The sequence below is a fragment of the Euleptes europaea genome, chromosome 19 (genome assembly GCF_029931775.1).
Source record: "Euleptes europaea isolate rEulEur1 chromosome 19, rEulEur1.hap1, whole genome shotgun sequence".
In the NCBI taxonomy this organism is placed as follows: Eukaryota; Metazoa; Chordata; class Lepidosauria; order Squamata; family Sphaerodactylidae; genus Euleptes; species Euleptes europaea.
This window is the reverse complement of record NC_079330.1, coordinates 5,996,545-6,007,705: the sequence shown is the minus strand read 5'-3', so window position 1 is coordinate 6,007,705 and position 11,161 is coordinate 5,996,545. Positions and strand designations below refer to the sequence as shown.

General features: G+C 47.3%; 1 protein-coding gene and 1 non-coding gene across 2 annotated transcripts; one reads left to right on the top strand and one right to left on the bottom strand.

The window, feature by feature from the left end:
- Positions 1-1,238: 1,238 nt before the first annotated feature.
- On the top strand, positions 1,239-10,125 carry TNFRSF4 (TNF receptor superfamily member 4). The gene is made up of 7 exons (XM_056865614.1): positions 1,239-1,365; positions 3,384-3,506; positions 3,990-4,091; positions 4,172-4,238; positions 7,154-7,383; positions 8,207-8,326; positions 10,052-10,125. The coding sequence occupies exons 1-7, from the start codon at positions 1,239-1,241 to the stop codon at positions 10,123-10,125; spliced, it is 843 nt and encodes a 280-aa protein (XP_056721592.1).
- TRNAV-GAC (transfer RNA valine (anticodon GAC)) lies at positions 2,784-2,855 on the bottom strand. Its single transcript has one exon. It is a non-coding gene; the product is annotated as a tRNA-Val (tRNA).
- Positions 10,126-11,161: the final 1,036 nt, after the last annotated feature.

Genomic DNA, 11,161 nt, shown 5'->3' with positions numbered 1-11,161 from the left:
GTAGTTTCCAGGGCACCTTTCTTGCAAACAGGTGATTCAAGCAAGCATATTGTTTGCTCTGATTAGTTTGGATTTTGCTCAAGGCTGAAGAGGTTGTGCCTGGCTGATGACTGTGTCCTCACAAACCTGCTGAGTCAGGGGTCCCCATCCTTTCTGAGCCTGTGGGTGCCTTTGGGATTCTGACACAGCATGGTGGGCGCAGCCACAAAATGGCCAGCTCCAGTCACAAAGTGAAGATCCTTGTGCTGTGGTGGCTACCAATCTGCATAGCCAATCAGATCTCTAATGGCCAATCAGAAATGGAGTAGGGGGTCACTGGGGGTGTGTAGGGAGGTAGTTGTGAATTTCCTGCATTGTGCAGGGGGTTGGACTAGATGACCCTGGTGGTCCCTTCCAACTCTTATGATTCTATGAAATGTTGCCAGGCAAAAGCGCAACCTGGCCCAGACCGTTTTCTTAAAATATGTGGCTGGTGCCAGGAAAGACACCCACGGGCATTACGTTGGGTACTCTTGTTCAGGTTTCCAGAGGGTCTTCATCATGGTCAAAGTAAGAGCTCCAGTTCATACCATCTGAAATGCTCCTTGTGGAACATCCTTCTAGAGATGCTGCTGCTTAATTCTAGGAAACAGGTTTTAGTGTTGCTTCAAAAGCCTACCAAAACTGTTGCACCCCTCCCTGCCCCCCCCTTCACCAGCCCAGCAGGATCAGAGCAGCTAAGCAAGCTGGGACATTTTGCACAAGATAATAGTATTCAGACGGATTTGTCAGCGTTCAATGAAAAGTGGAAATTTCCTGAGGGCATTGCAATTTGAATAAAAGAAACGTTCACTAATCGCTGATCTGATACAGCCAACAAATAATCATGAAATCGGAACAAAATCACAGTTATAAGAATTGGGCATAAAACTAAAAATCTTTGGTCCTACTTGAGTTCAATAGTACTTTCTTCAAAAATGCTGACAGCTGCAATCTTTTCTTCTTTGCGATGTTCCTCTGTGGAGCTGACGCATCGGGGGAAACGCTAGGTTTTTTAATCTCTTAAGAAAAAAAAACAAGACGGAAGAAAAAGGTGGTGCTTAAAGACTTCTTGGAAATGCCCAGACTCTTTTTTGGTGCATCCTTCTCAGAGCCATTCATCTTTCAGAGCAGGCACACCACCTGCCTTGGCGGTTTTATCTGCCCAGAGGTGTGGATCGGAGTAGCCAAGCCAAGGAGCGGCCCGCTTGAGGAGAAACATGAAACGCCGCTTGAGTTTCTCAATGTTTCTCCTTCCCTTGCTTGCCCTTCGAAGTTCAGGGCTAAGTTGTGGCCCAGAGGAATATCCCTTGGACCAAGTGAAATGCTGTCGCTATTGTGCACCTGGTGAGTCGATGCTTCGTTATAATGTACAGTTGGATGCTATCGTGAGTATGTGTGTATTTCGGGGGGCGGCTGGACAAGCATGAACGAAGCATGGCGTCCACGGAAACACAAGGACCTGGCTTGGCTGCTGAAGGTACAGCCTTCCGCCTCTTCAGCTGCTTGAATCATTCCAAACTCCGGCTTTCAGTTCAGGGAAAGCCAGCGTGGTGTAGTGGTTAAGAGTGGTGGTTTGGAGTGGTGGAGTCCGGATCTGGAGAACCGGGTTTGATTCCCCACTCCTCCACCTGAGCGGCGGAGGCTAATCTGGTGAACTGGATTGGTTACCCCACTCCTCCACACGAAGCCAGCTGGGTGACCTTGGGCTAGTCACAGCTCTCTCAGCTCCACCTACCTCCCAGGGTGTCTGTTGTGGGGAGGGGAAGGGAAGGTGATTGTAAGCCGGTTTGAGTCTCCCTTAAGTGGTAGAGAAAGTTGGCATATAAAAACCAACTCTTCTTTTTCTTCTTCAATCGCTGGGTATCCATCCCAGTCAGGAACTGGTTTTCTTTGATAGTTTCAGGTGGGTAGCCATGTTGATCTGAAGTAGAAGAGCCAACAAGATTTTCAAGGTATACGCTTTTGAGAGTCAGACCTCCCTTTGTCAGGTACAATTTTCGTCCGTTTTATTGTATCTGACGAAGAGAGCTTTGGCTCTCAAACGGTTATACTCTGGAAATCTCATTGGTCTTTAAGATGCAAGAGGACTTGGGCTCGTGTGAGGTCGAGGAGGAAGTTGGCTGGAAAAATGCAAGGAACGCTTGTGAGGCGACGTGGCTGGTTTCAAGAGGGGTCGATGGCCGAAAATTTCCATCTTAACAACAAAAGAGGAATAGACAAAGACATGGAGGATAAGGAAATGAATCCTCCATGTTTAGAGGCAGTATCTCTGAATATGAGTTGAGGTGAGACACAGAATGGAGGAAGCCGACAGCTTTCGCCTTGTGGGTTTCCTGAGGACGTGACTAGCTCACTTTTGTTGGAAACACAGTGATGGGTTAGATCTGATGCAGCAGGGCTGATCTTCAGTTGGGGAAAAATAAGCAGACGTTGTTAGGTTTTTAACTGATTCATCTAGCCACAACAGCCCTTCTGGATCAGACACATGAACACATGAAGCTGCCTTATGCTGAACCAGACCCTGGGTCCATCAAAGTCAGTACTGTCTTCGCAGACCGGCAGCAGCTCTCCAGGGTCTCAGGCAGAGGTCTTTCACATCACCTACTTGCCTAGTCCCTTTAACTGGAGACTCCGGGGATTGAACCTGGGACCTTCTGCCTGCCAAGCGGAGGCTCTACCACTGAGTCACAGCCCCTGTCCATGACTCTCCAGGGTCTCAGACAGGGGTCTTTCACATCACCTACTTGCCTAGTCCCTTTAACTGGAGATGCCAGGGATTGAACCTGGGACCTTCTGCGTGTCAGGCAGATGCTCTACCACTGAGCCACAGCCCCTCCCCACTTTAGGCATCGTAGTCCAGCATCCTCTTTTCCACAGTGGCCATCCAGATGCCCCCAGATGGTAAACAAGCACGGCATGGAGGTCAGAGCACCCCCCTGCCGTGTTATTAATGTACAGCAAATGGTATTCAGAGGTAGATTGCCAACGAACATGGAGGTTCCATTTACCTATCCTCCATGGAGATGCCTAAATCCCACCTTAAAACCATCCAAGCTCCTAGCTGCCCTTCCTTCTTGCGGCGGTGAGTTCCACACATGAATTTGGAAGCAGCTCTACTTTCTGTCTGTTCCGAATCTACCGCCCATTGAGTTTATTGTGCGCCCCTCGGCGTCCTGTCTTCGGTAAGAGGGAGGAAAAGTCGTTCCCCTTCACTTTCAACAACCAATTTACAATTCTGTCAACTTTCTCCTACGTACCTCCCGCGTTGGATGCTGCAGCCAGCCGCATTTGGTAATCGGGCGGTTTCTTTTTTCAGGAACATCGCTTCCTCTCTCAAAACCTGACCGTTTGCTCCTCTTTAGGAACAGAAATGCGAGCCCGCTGCACGGCAAACACCGATACCCTTTGCGAACCATGTGAGGAGGGATCCTTTAACCGGATATTCACTTTGTGGGCCTGTCAGAGCTGTGCCATCTGTGACCACAGTAAGTCCCTTTTGGCAAGGGAAGAGCCGTAGAGGGTTAGCCGCGTTAGTCCCCTGCGGCAAAATTAAGCCAAGGAGCACCTTACGGAAGAACAAAATTTATCCCAGTAGTTTACGTAGGTGGAACTGACTTTGTCAGAGGCTGAGAGGATGAAATAGAGACAGGGAGAACGATCAACGTTGCCCTGAACTCCTTGGGGGATGGTTGGGGTAGAAATGTGGCGTCTGACTGTATTTTGAACCTGCTTCTCAGCTAAAAATTAAAGCAATTCCGATGAAGTTAAACTCTGATGAATGTGGACTCTAGAATCAATGTTGTTAGTCCTGAAGGAGCCACTGGTGTAAAGCCTGCGTGGTGTAGTGGTTAGGAGCGGTGGTTTGGAGCGGTGGACTCTGATCTGGAGAACCGGGTTGGATTCCCCACTCCTCCACATGATGTTGTTGTGCGCTTTTGTTACTATCCTTTGTGCTTTCTGTTTCTCAGCCGATGGACTTCAGCAGGTGAAGAAGTGTGAAAGCACTTCCGATGCGGATTGCATGTGTCTCCCGGGCTACCAGCCATCCTCCTCTGAGCCCAGCAAGCAAAGTGAGTAGGGGTTTTTCTGATGGTTGAGGTTCTGCCCAAGACGCCCTGCCTGTGTTAACACCCCTGTTTTTTTGTTTCAGGATGTGACCCCTGTCCCCATGGGCATTTCTCCAAAGGATGGAACAAACCATGCACTCCCTGGACAAAGTACGTATTGCCCAGCCAGTGTGGTGGTGTGGTTAAGAGAGGTGGTTTGGAGCGGTGGAGTCTGATCTGGAGAACCGGGTTCGTTTCCCCACTCTCCACATGAGTGGCAGACTCTAATCTGGTGAACTGGATTTGTTTCCCCACTCCTACCCACGAAGCCAGCTGGGTGACCTTGGGCTAGTCACAGCTCTCTCAGCCCCACCTACCCCACAGGGTGTCTGTTGTGGGGAGGAGAAGGGAAGGTGATTGTAGGTCGGGTTGAGTCTTCTTTAAGTGGCAGAGAAAGTCGGCATATAAAAACCAACTTTTCTTCTTCTTCAACCAAAAGGCACTTTGGGGCTGGCAGAACCTGGAGGGTTGTGTGATTGGTCTCTCTTTCATTGCTCAATTTCTATTACGGTTGTGTCAACATTTACGTTCTTGGCTTTTCACTCATGGGTTTTATGGCTTTATTTGCCTCCTGTGCGCATGTGGTCCACCTTTTCTGTTCCATTCCTATGATATTTAGATTTACAACACACACTGTTCACACTGTAATGTTGATTTATTGACAAATGTTGGGAAATGTGTACATTTAATGGGGAAAATACCACGCAAGGCAACAGAACTTAGCATGAAAGGAATGGCTCCTGGGTTTAGAAGAAGAGTTGATTTTTATATGCCGACTTTCTCTGCCACTTAAGGAAGACTCATACTGGCTTACAATCACCTTCTCTTCCCCTTCCCACAACAGGCACCCTGTGAGGTAGGTGAGGCTGAGAGAGCTGAGACTAGCCCAAGGTCACCCAGCCGGCTTTATGTGTAGGAGTGGTGGTGGGGAAACCAGTTCACCAGGCTAGCATCCGCCACGCATGTGGAGGAGTGGGGAATCAAACTCGATTCTCCAGATCAGAGTCCACCGCTCCAAACCACCGCTCTTAACCACTATACCACAGGCAGAAGTAAAATGAAAGCACAGATTTGGGGATTAAGAGGAACGAGAAATTCAAAATCCTCCCTGGGATCAGGTGGTCATTTTTTAAATCTTGGAATCAATCTTCCCTGGTTTCCATTTCCCCAGAATTTTGTGGATGACATAGTGTGCATGCATGAGCTTCCAATTCACTGCTATTTTGATCTCTCTTTTTGTTGCCAAGGTAACGTGTGCGCATCAATTTAAATGAAGTTCAAAAGTGGAATCTTGATGCGATATCTGTGTGGCGATACCATGATTCTTTGTGTGCGCCGTTCTCCCAGTGAGCGCATCAGTAAAAACGCCACTGAGGAAGTCGTGGTGTGAGCGTGCAATACTGTAGCACTGAGGCTGATTTTGGTTGGAGGGTTTGGTCAGTGTGCATCGGCGCATCAGTAACGTAGAGAGGAGGAAAGGCAGGATTCACGGAAGGAACGGAAAGTTGTGGTGAACTGCACTTCTGGAATTGATGCATAGAAAGTCTTCAAGCGAAATCAGAAGCAAAAGGCTTGCAAAAATAAGAAAACAATAAGCAAATGGAGAGGAGAAATTTTGCTCATCCCTGCTTTAAAATACAGGTGAAAAGAGGGAAAGGGTCATGCTTTGTGCCTCCTCCCTGGACACAGCACCTTAAAGACTAACAAAATTTCTGGCAGGGTATGAGCTTTCGTGAGTCACAGCTCATGTCTTCAGATACAGCTGGAATGTGAGCCCATCTGTCCTTAAGTAGAGAAGAGTGAAATCTGCTGAATTACAACTAATAATGAAGCTCAAGACCATGCCTTCTCCTGGATTGAATAGAGATCTGGGATTTCTGTCTGGTTGCCAGTGCTGATTTCTCCACGCCTACTACCCCTCTGCATATCACACCTAATCCCATCACGCCTGCTAATGCCATTTACCTGCAATTGCCATTGGGTGTCTGAATTCACTCTTCTCTACTTAAGGACTGATGGACTCACATTCTAGCTGTATCTGAAGAAGTGAGCTGTGACTCACGAAAGCTCCTACCCCTGCCAGAAATGTTGTTAGTCTTTAAGGTGCTACTCGACTCTGGCTCTTTTCTACCGCTACAGACACATTAACACGGTTACCCATCGTAATCTATCCCTGAAGGTAGTAAGCTTAGCATATCATGGATGAAACTAAGTGAGAATCTTCTCCCTAACTTGCCCGTTTTGAATGTGAGTGCAGGCATACACGGAGGGTGTGGGATTAGGGTAACCAGGTCCCCCTGGCCATCGGCAGGGGGCAGGGTAGGGTTGCCAGATCCAGGTTCGGAAGCTCATGGAGAGGGCAGGGACCCTCTCCATGAGAGTCAGTGTCATAGAGGGGCCATGGCTCAGTGGTAGAGCATCTGCTTGGCATGCAAAAAGTCCCAGGTTCAATCCCCAGCATCTCCAGTTAAAGGGACTAGGCAAGTAGGTGATGTGAAAGACCTCCGCCTGAGGTCCTGGAGAGCTGCCGCCGGTCTGAGTAGACGATACTGACTTTGATGGACCAAGGGTCTGATTCAGTAGAAGGCAGCTTCATGTGTTCAAGGGTCCCCCAGCGTTACAGGGAGGGGCCATGGCTCAGTGGTAGAGCATCTGCTTGGCATGCAGAAAGTCCCAGGCTCAATCCCCAGCATCTCCAGTTAAAGGGACCAGGCAAGTAGGTGATGTGAAAGACCTCTGCCTGAGACACTGGAGAGCCGCTGCCGGTCTGAGTAGACGATACTAACTTTGATGGACCAAGGGACTGATTCAGTAGAAAGCAGCTTCATGTGTTCATGCGTCCACAATGCCAGAGAGTCCACCCTTCTAAGCATCCATTTTCTCCAGAGGAACTGACCTTAGTAGTCTGGAGATGAGCTGTAATTCTGGGAGGTTGGCATCCCTACATGGGACCCCCACTTCTGGCTCTGTTGTCCTCTTTGACCTGCTTCAGTGTTTTATTTCTGTCCCTTTGTTGAAAATGGTAGCTGTACAGCCACAGGCAGAGCAGTTTTCCGAGCTGGGAGCAAGGAGGACGATGCCGTTTGCGACAAAGACCCCTCGGCGCCTCCAATGACCGAGTTCCCCGCCGGGCGTTCCTCGAGGAGAGAAATGGCGCGTGCCACGTTGGTTACAAAGCCCGCCTCGACTTCATCGACTTTGGTTGCTTCGACTGCTTTGACAACAGAGGGGCCAGGAGGTGGCATGAAGAGCCCTGGTAAGGAAAAGGGGTCGGCTTCGGGGGTGGGAGACTCGAACCTGGAAGCTGGCCGCCCTGTTTCACTGCCTGAAAGACAGCGTCATAGCGAAAGGCGACTGCTTTGCATTTTGCCACAAGCTCACTAGCTGGTCCTTGTGTGTGTGTGAAGTGCCGTCAAGTCGCTTCCGACTCATGGCGACCCTATGAATGAAAGTCCTCCAAAATGTCCTGTCTTTGACAGCCTTGCTCAGATCTTGCAAACTGAAGACTGTGGCTTCCTTTATTGAGCCAATCCATCTCTTGTTGGGTCTTCCTCTTTTCCTGCTGCCCTCCACTTTTCCTAGCATGACGGTCTTTTCCAGTGACTCTTGTCGTCTCATGACATGGTCCTTAGAAGAAGACATACCCTTTTGGCTTTCCATCTGCTGCGGGTAACGTCGGCCTACCTTGCTGGGTTATTGTAGGAATTGCTACAAGATCATGTGAATGTCCGTGGGTTGGGACTTCATCTGTTCAGCGCTTCTCTGCCCCTCGGTTAGGGCTGCCAGCTCCGGGGTTGGGAAATACCTGGAGATTTGGGGGGCGGAGAGCCATTGAGAGCCCCTTACTATTCTTAAATTCATAGTATGGGTGAATTTATTTTGTTTAACCGCTACCTGGAGGTTGGCAACACTAGTTGGGACGTCACTCCCCCGCATCCACTAATGTGGCTAATATTTGACTAGATTTCTCCGTAAGTCAGAAGCAACTTGACGGCACACGACCCGCAAAATTGTAGAAAGGAACCTTGGTTTTCCCCACTGCTCTAACTTTGGTTCTTCTTCCTCTGTTTACTTTGTAGGGTATTTATTGTACATCCTTGTTGCTGCAGCCCTGCTTCTTGGATTGGGGGTGATCATTCTGCTGAAGGTTTTTCGGAAAACTAAGGAACCAGGGAGGTTCCTGGAACAGATATATAAGGGTGAGTCCCTAGCTATTCTGGAAGGGGTGCTCTCTCTCTCTCTCTCTCTTTCCCAGCGTGGTGTAGTGGTTAAGAGCAGTGGTTTGGAGCGGCGGACTCTGATCTGGAGAACGGGGTTTGATTCCCCACTCCTTCACATGAGCGGCGGAGGCTAATCTGGTGAACTGGGTTTGTTTCCCCACTCCTGCACATGAGCCAGCTGGGTGCCCTTGGGCTAGTTACAATCTCTCAGCCCCACCTACCTCACAGGGTGTCTGTTGTGGGGAGAGGAAGGGAAGGGGATTGTAAGCCAGTTTGAGTCTCCCTTAAGTGGTAGAGAAAGTCGGCATATAAAAACCAGCTCTTCTTCTTTGGAGATTGGGTGGAAGTTACAGATCGATGCAAGCCCCCACAGTGAGGGCACTAGCTTAGGCAGTTTTAAAAGGGGATTAGACAAATGCAGAGAAGGGAAGGCCAAAAGCAGAACCTTCATGTTCAGAGGTAGTATACCTATGATTACAAGTTGCTCTGGGGGTCAACCCCAAGGGAAGATTTTGGCCTCTGTGCTCTGATTGTGGGTGGGAAGGGGCTGTGGCTCAGTGGTAGAGCGTCTGCTTGGCATGCAGAAGGTCCCAGGTTCAATCCCCGGCATCTCCAGTTAAAGGGACCAGGCAAGGAGGTGATGAAGAAGACCCCTGCCTGAGCCCCTGGAGACCCACTGCCAGTCTGAGTAGGCAATGCTGAGTTTGATGGACCCAGGGTCTGGTTCAGTATAAGGCAGCTTCATGTGTTCATGTGTGTTCATGTGAGGCAGAGAATGTGTGGTGAACGTCGTTGCCAGGGAAACACACCATGTCTGACTGCGGCGGTGTGCTGTTAATGCAACTTGAGCCTCCGATCGGTTCGTCCAGTTCTTTCTGTTCGATGCCAGAGAAAAATTCTAGCAAATGCTATTCTTTTTCTGATTCATTTTTGTTTAGAATGGTAGTCTCAAAATATGAGATTAAAAAATAAATAGTAATAGCCAAGTGCATGCTGGTTGTTTTCTTCATGTCTCTCCTCCATACTTCTTTTTTTTTAAAAAAAAATATTTTTATTATTTTTCACAATATAACAGAAATAAACAAATCTCAACAATATACTCAGTTGTAACTACTTATAACAAGAAAACTCATTACTATTACTGAGAATATGTTATCTATACTATACAATACTATCTACTATATATGACTTCCCCACATCTTCTTCAGTCACTAATTTTACTGGTAATTCACAGTGGGTAGCCGTGTTAGTCTGTCTGCAGTAGTCAAAAAGGGCAAGAGTCCAGTAGCACCTTAAAGACTAACAAAAATATTTTCTGGTAGGGTATGACCTTTCATGAGCCACAGCTCACTTCTTCTCTTTCCCTACCAGGAAATATTTTTGTTAGTCTTTAAGGTGCTACTGGACTCTTGCCCTTTTTGACTAATTTTACTGGTTAACACTTTTGCATTTCAAATTAATTTCTAATCCTTATTTTCTTTCTAACAGACTTGCTTTAAATTATCTATACTACTTCTATAAGCAGTTTCAAGTCCTACATGGTTATAATATCATCATTGTCTCTATATAGCATTCTATTATTCTGTAGTAAAGGGATTAGATCAATACATAAACAAATTTTCCCATTTAAAAATTCATCAGAGTAAATCCACCATGCCTCCCTTACACCCCCCATACTTCTGACTCCCCCCTTCTGTCTTTCAGATGGAAAAAACAGCTTCCGTATCCCTATCCAGGAGGAGCAAATTGACACCAAATCCAGCCTTGTGCGAAACTGACCTTTGCCGGGAAGAAAAAGTCCTGTACCTTGAAGCCGAATCTAAAACTGTTTGGACTGCAGAACTGAACATGGCCACGGAGAAAGAGAGAGAAAGCGAGCGTCAATTCTGATCCGTCTCCCAAACTTCAGATCTTCTGCTCCTACTTCATACATCTCCTCAAGATGTTTCAATCGAGTGTAGGGATAATTGGCAAAATTCTTTCAGGGCCTGTTTATATTGCTGATTGGTGCCAGCTTTATATAGGGTTGCCAGGTTTGTCTAGGGTTGCCAGGTCTGTCTGGGCTTGCCAACCTCCAGGTAATTAGTTCAGGAAAATGCTGACACTGACATAGCATAACAAAGTTGTAATGATGTGCTGCACACAACAAGTGAAAATATATGCAAAAAGTGACTGTGAAACTAAGTATGTACAATATAGTTTCTAATGTCCATATAAGGTATCCTAACATCCAAAGTTGGCTTCTTGAAACTGAAGAGTGAGACGGGATACGATCGTTTCGGAGTCTTCCTCAGTCCCACTTATATAATCAACAGTGTACACACTTGTTCAAATTCAGCTTATTAGGTTTTTCACAAGAAAGTTCCCCATGGGGGATAATGGCTGCAACCGCTACAGTTTCAAGAAGCCAACTTTGGATGTTATGATACCTTGATACCTTATATGGACATTAGAAACTATATTGTACATACTTAGTTTCACAGTCACTTTTTGTATATATTTTTTTCACTTGTTGTGTGCAGCACATCATTACAACTTTGTTATGCTATGTCAGTGTCAGCCTTTTCCTGTACTAATTTCCTAACCATTGGTACCAGTACAGAGGTATTCTTTTTGCAATAACCTCCAGGTAATAGCAGAAGATCTCCTGCTATTACAACTGATCTCCAGCTGATAGAGATCAGTTCACCTGGAGAAAATGTCTGCTTTCCCAATTAGACTCTATGGCATTGAAGTCCTTCCCCTCCCAAACCCAGCCCTCTTCAGGCTCCGCCCCCCAAATCTCCCAAAAATAGCGAAGAGGGACCTGGCAAC

What these genes read in the sequence shown, in the direction of transcription:
- TNFRSF4 (XM_056865614.1), top strand. Translation starts at nt 1,239, where the DNA reads ATGAAACGCCGCTTGAGTTTCTCAATGTTTCTCCTTCCCTTGCTTGCC. An exon ending in CTGTGCCATCTGTGACCACA is followed by an intron (nt 3,507 to 3,989) that starts GTAAGTCCCTTT and finishes TCTGTTTCTCAG; the next exon opens with CCGATGGACTTCAGCAGGTG. An exon ending in CCTGGAACAGATATATAAGG is followed by an intron (nt 8,327 to 10,051) that starts GTGAGTCCCTAG and finishes TCTGTCTTTCAG; the next exon opens with ATGGAAAAAACAGCTTCCGT.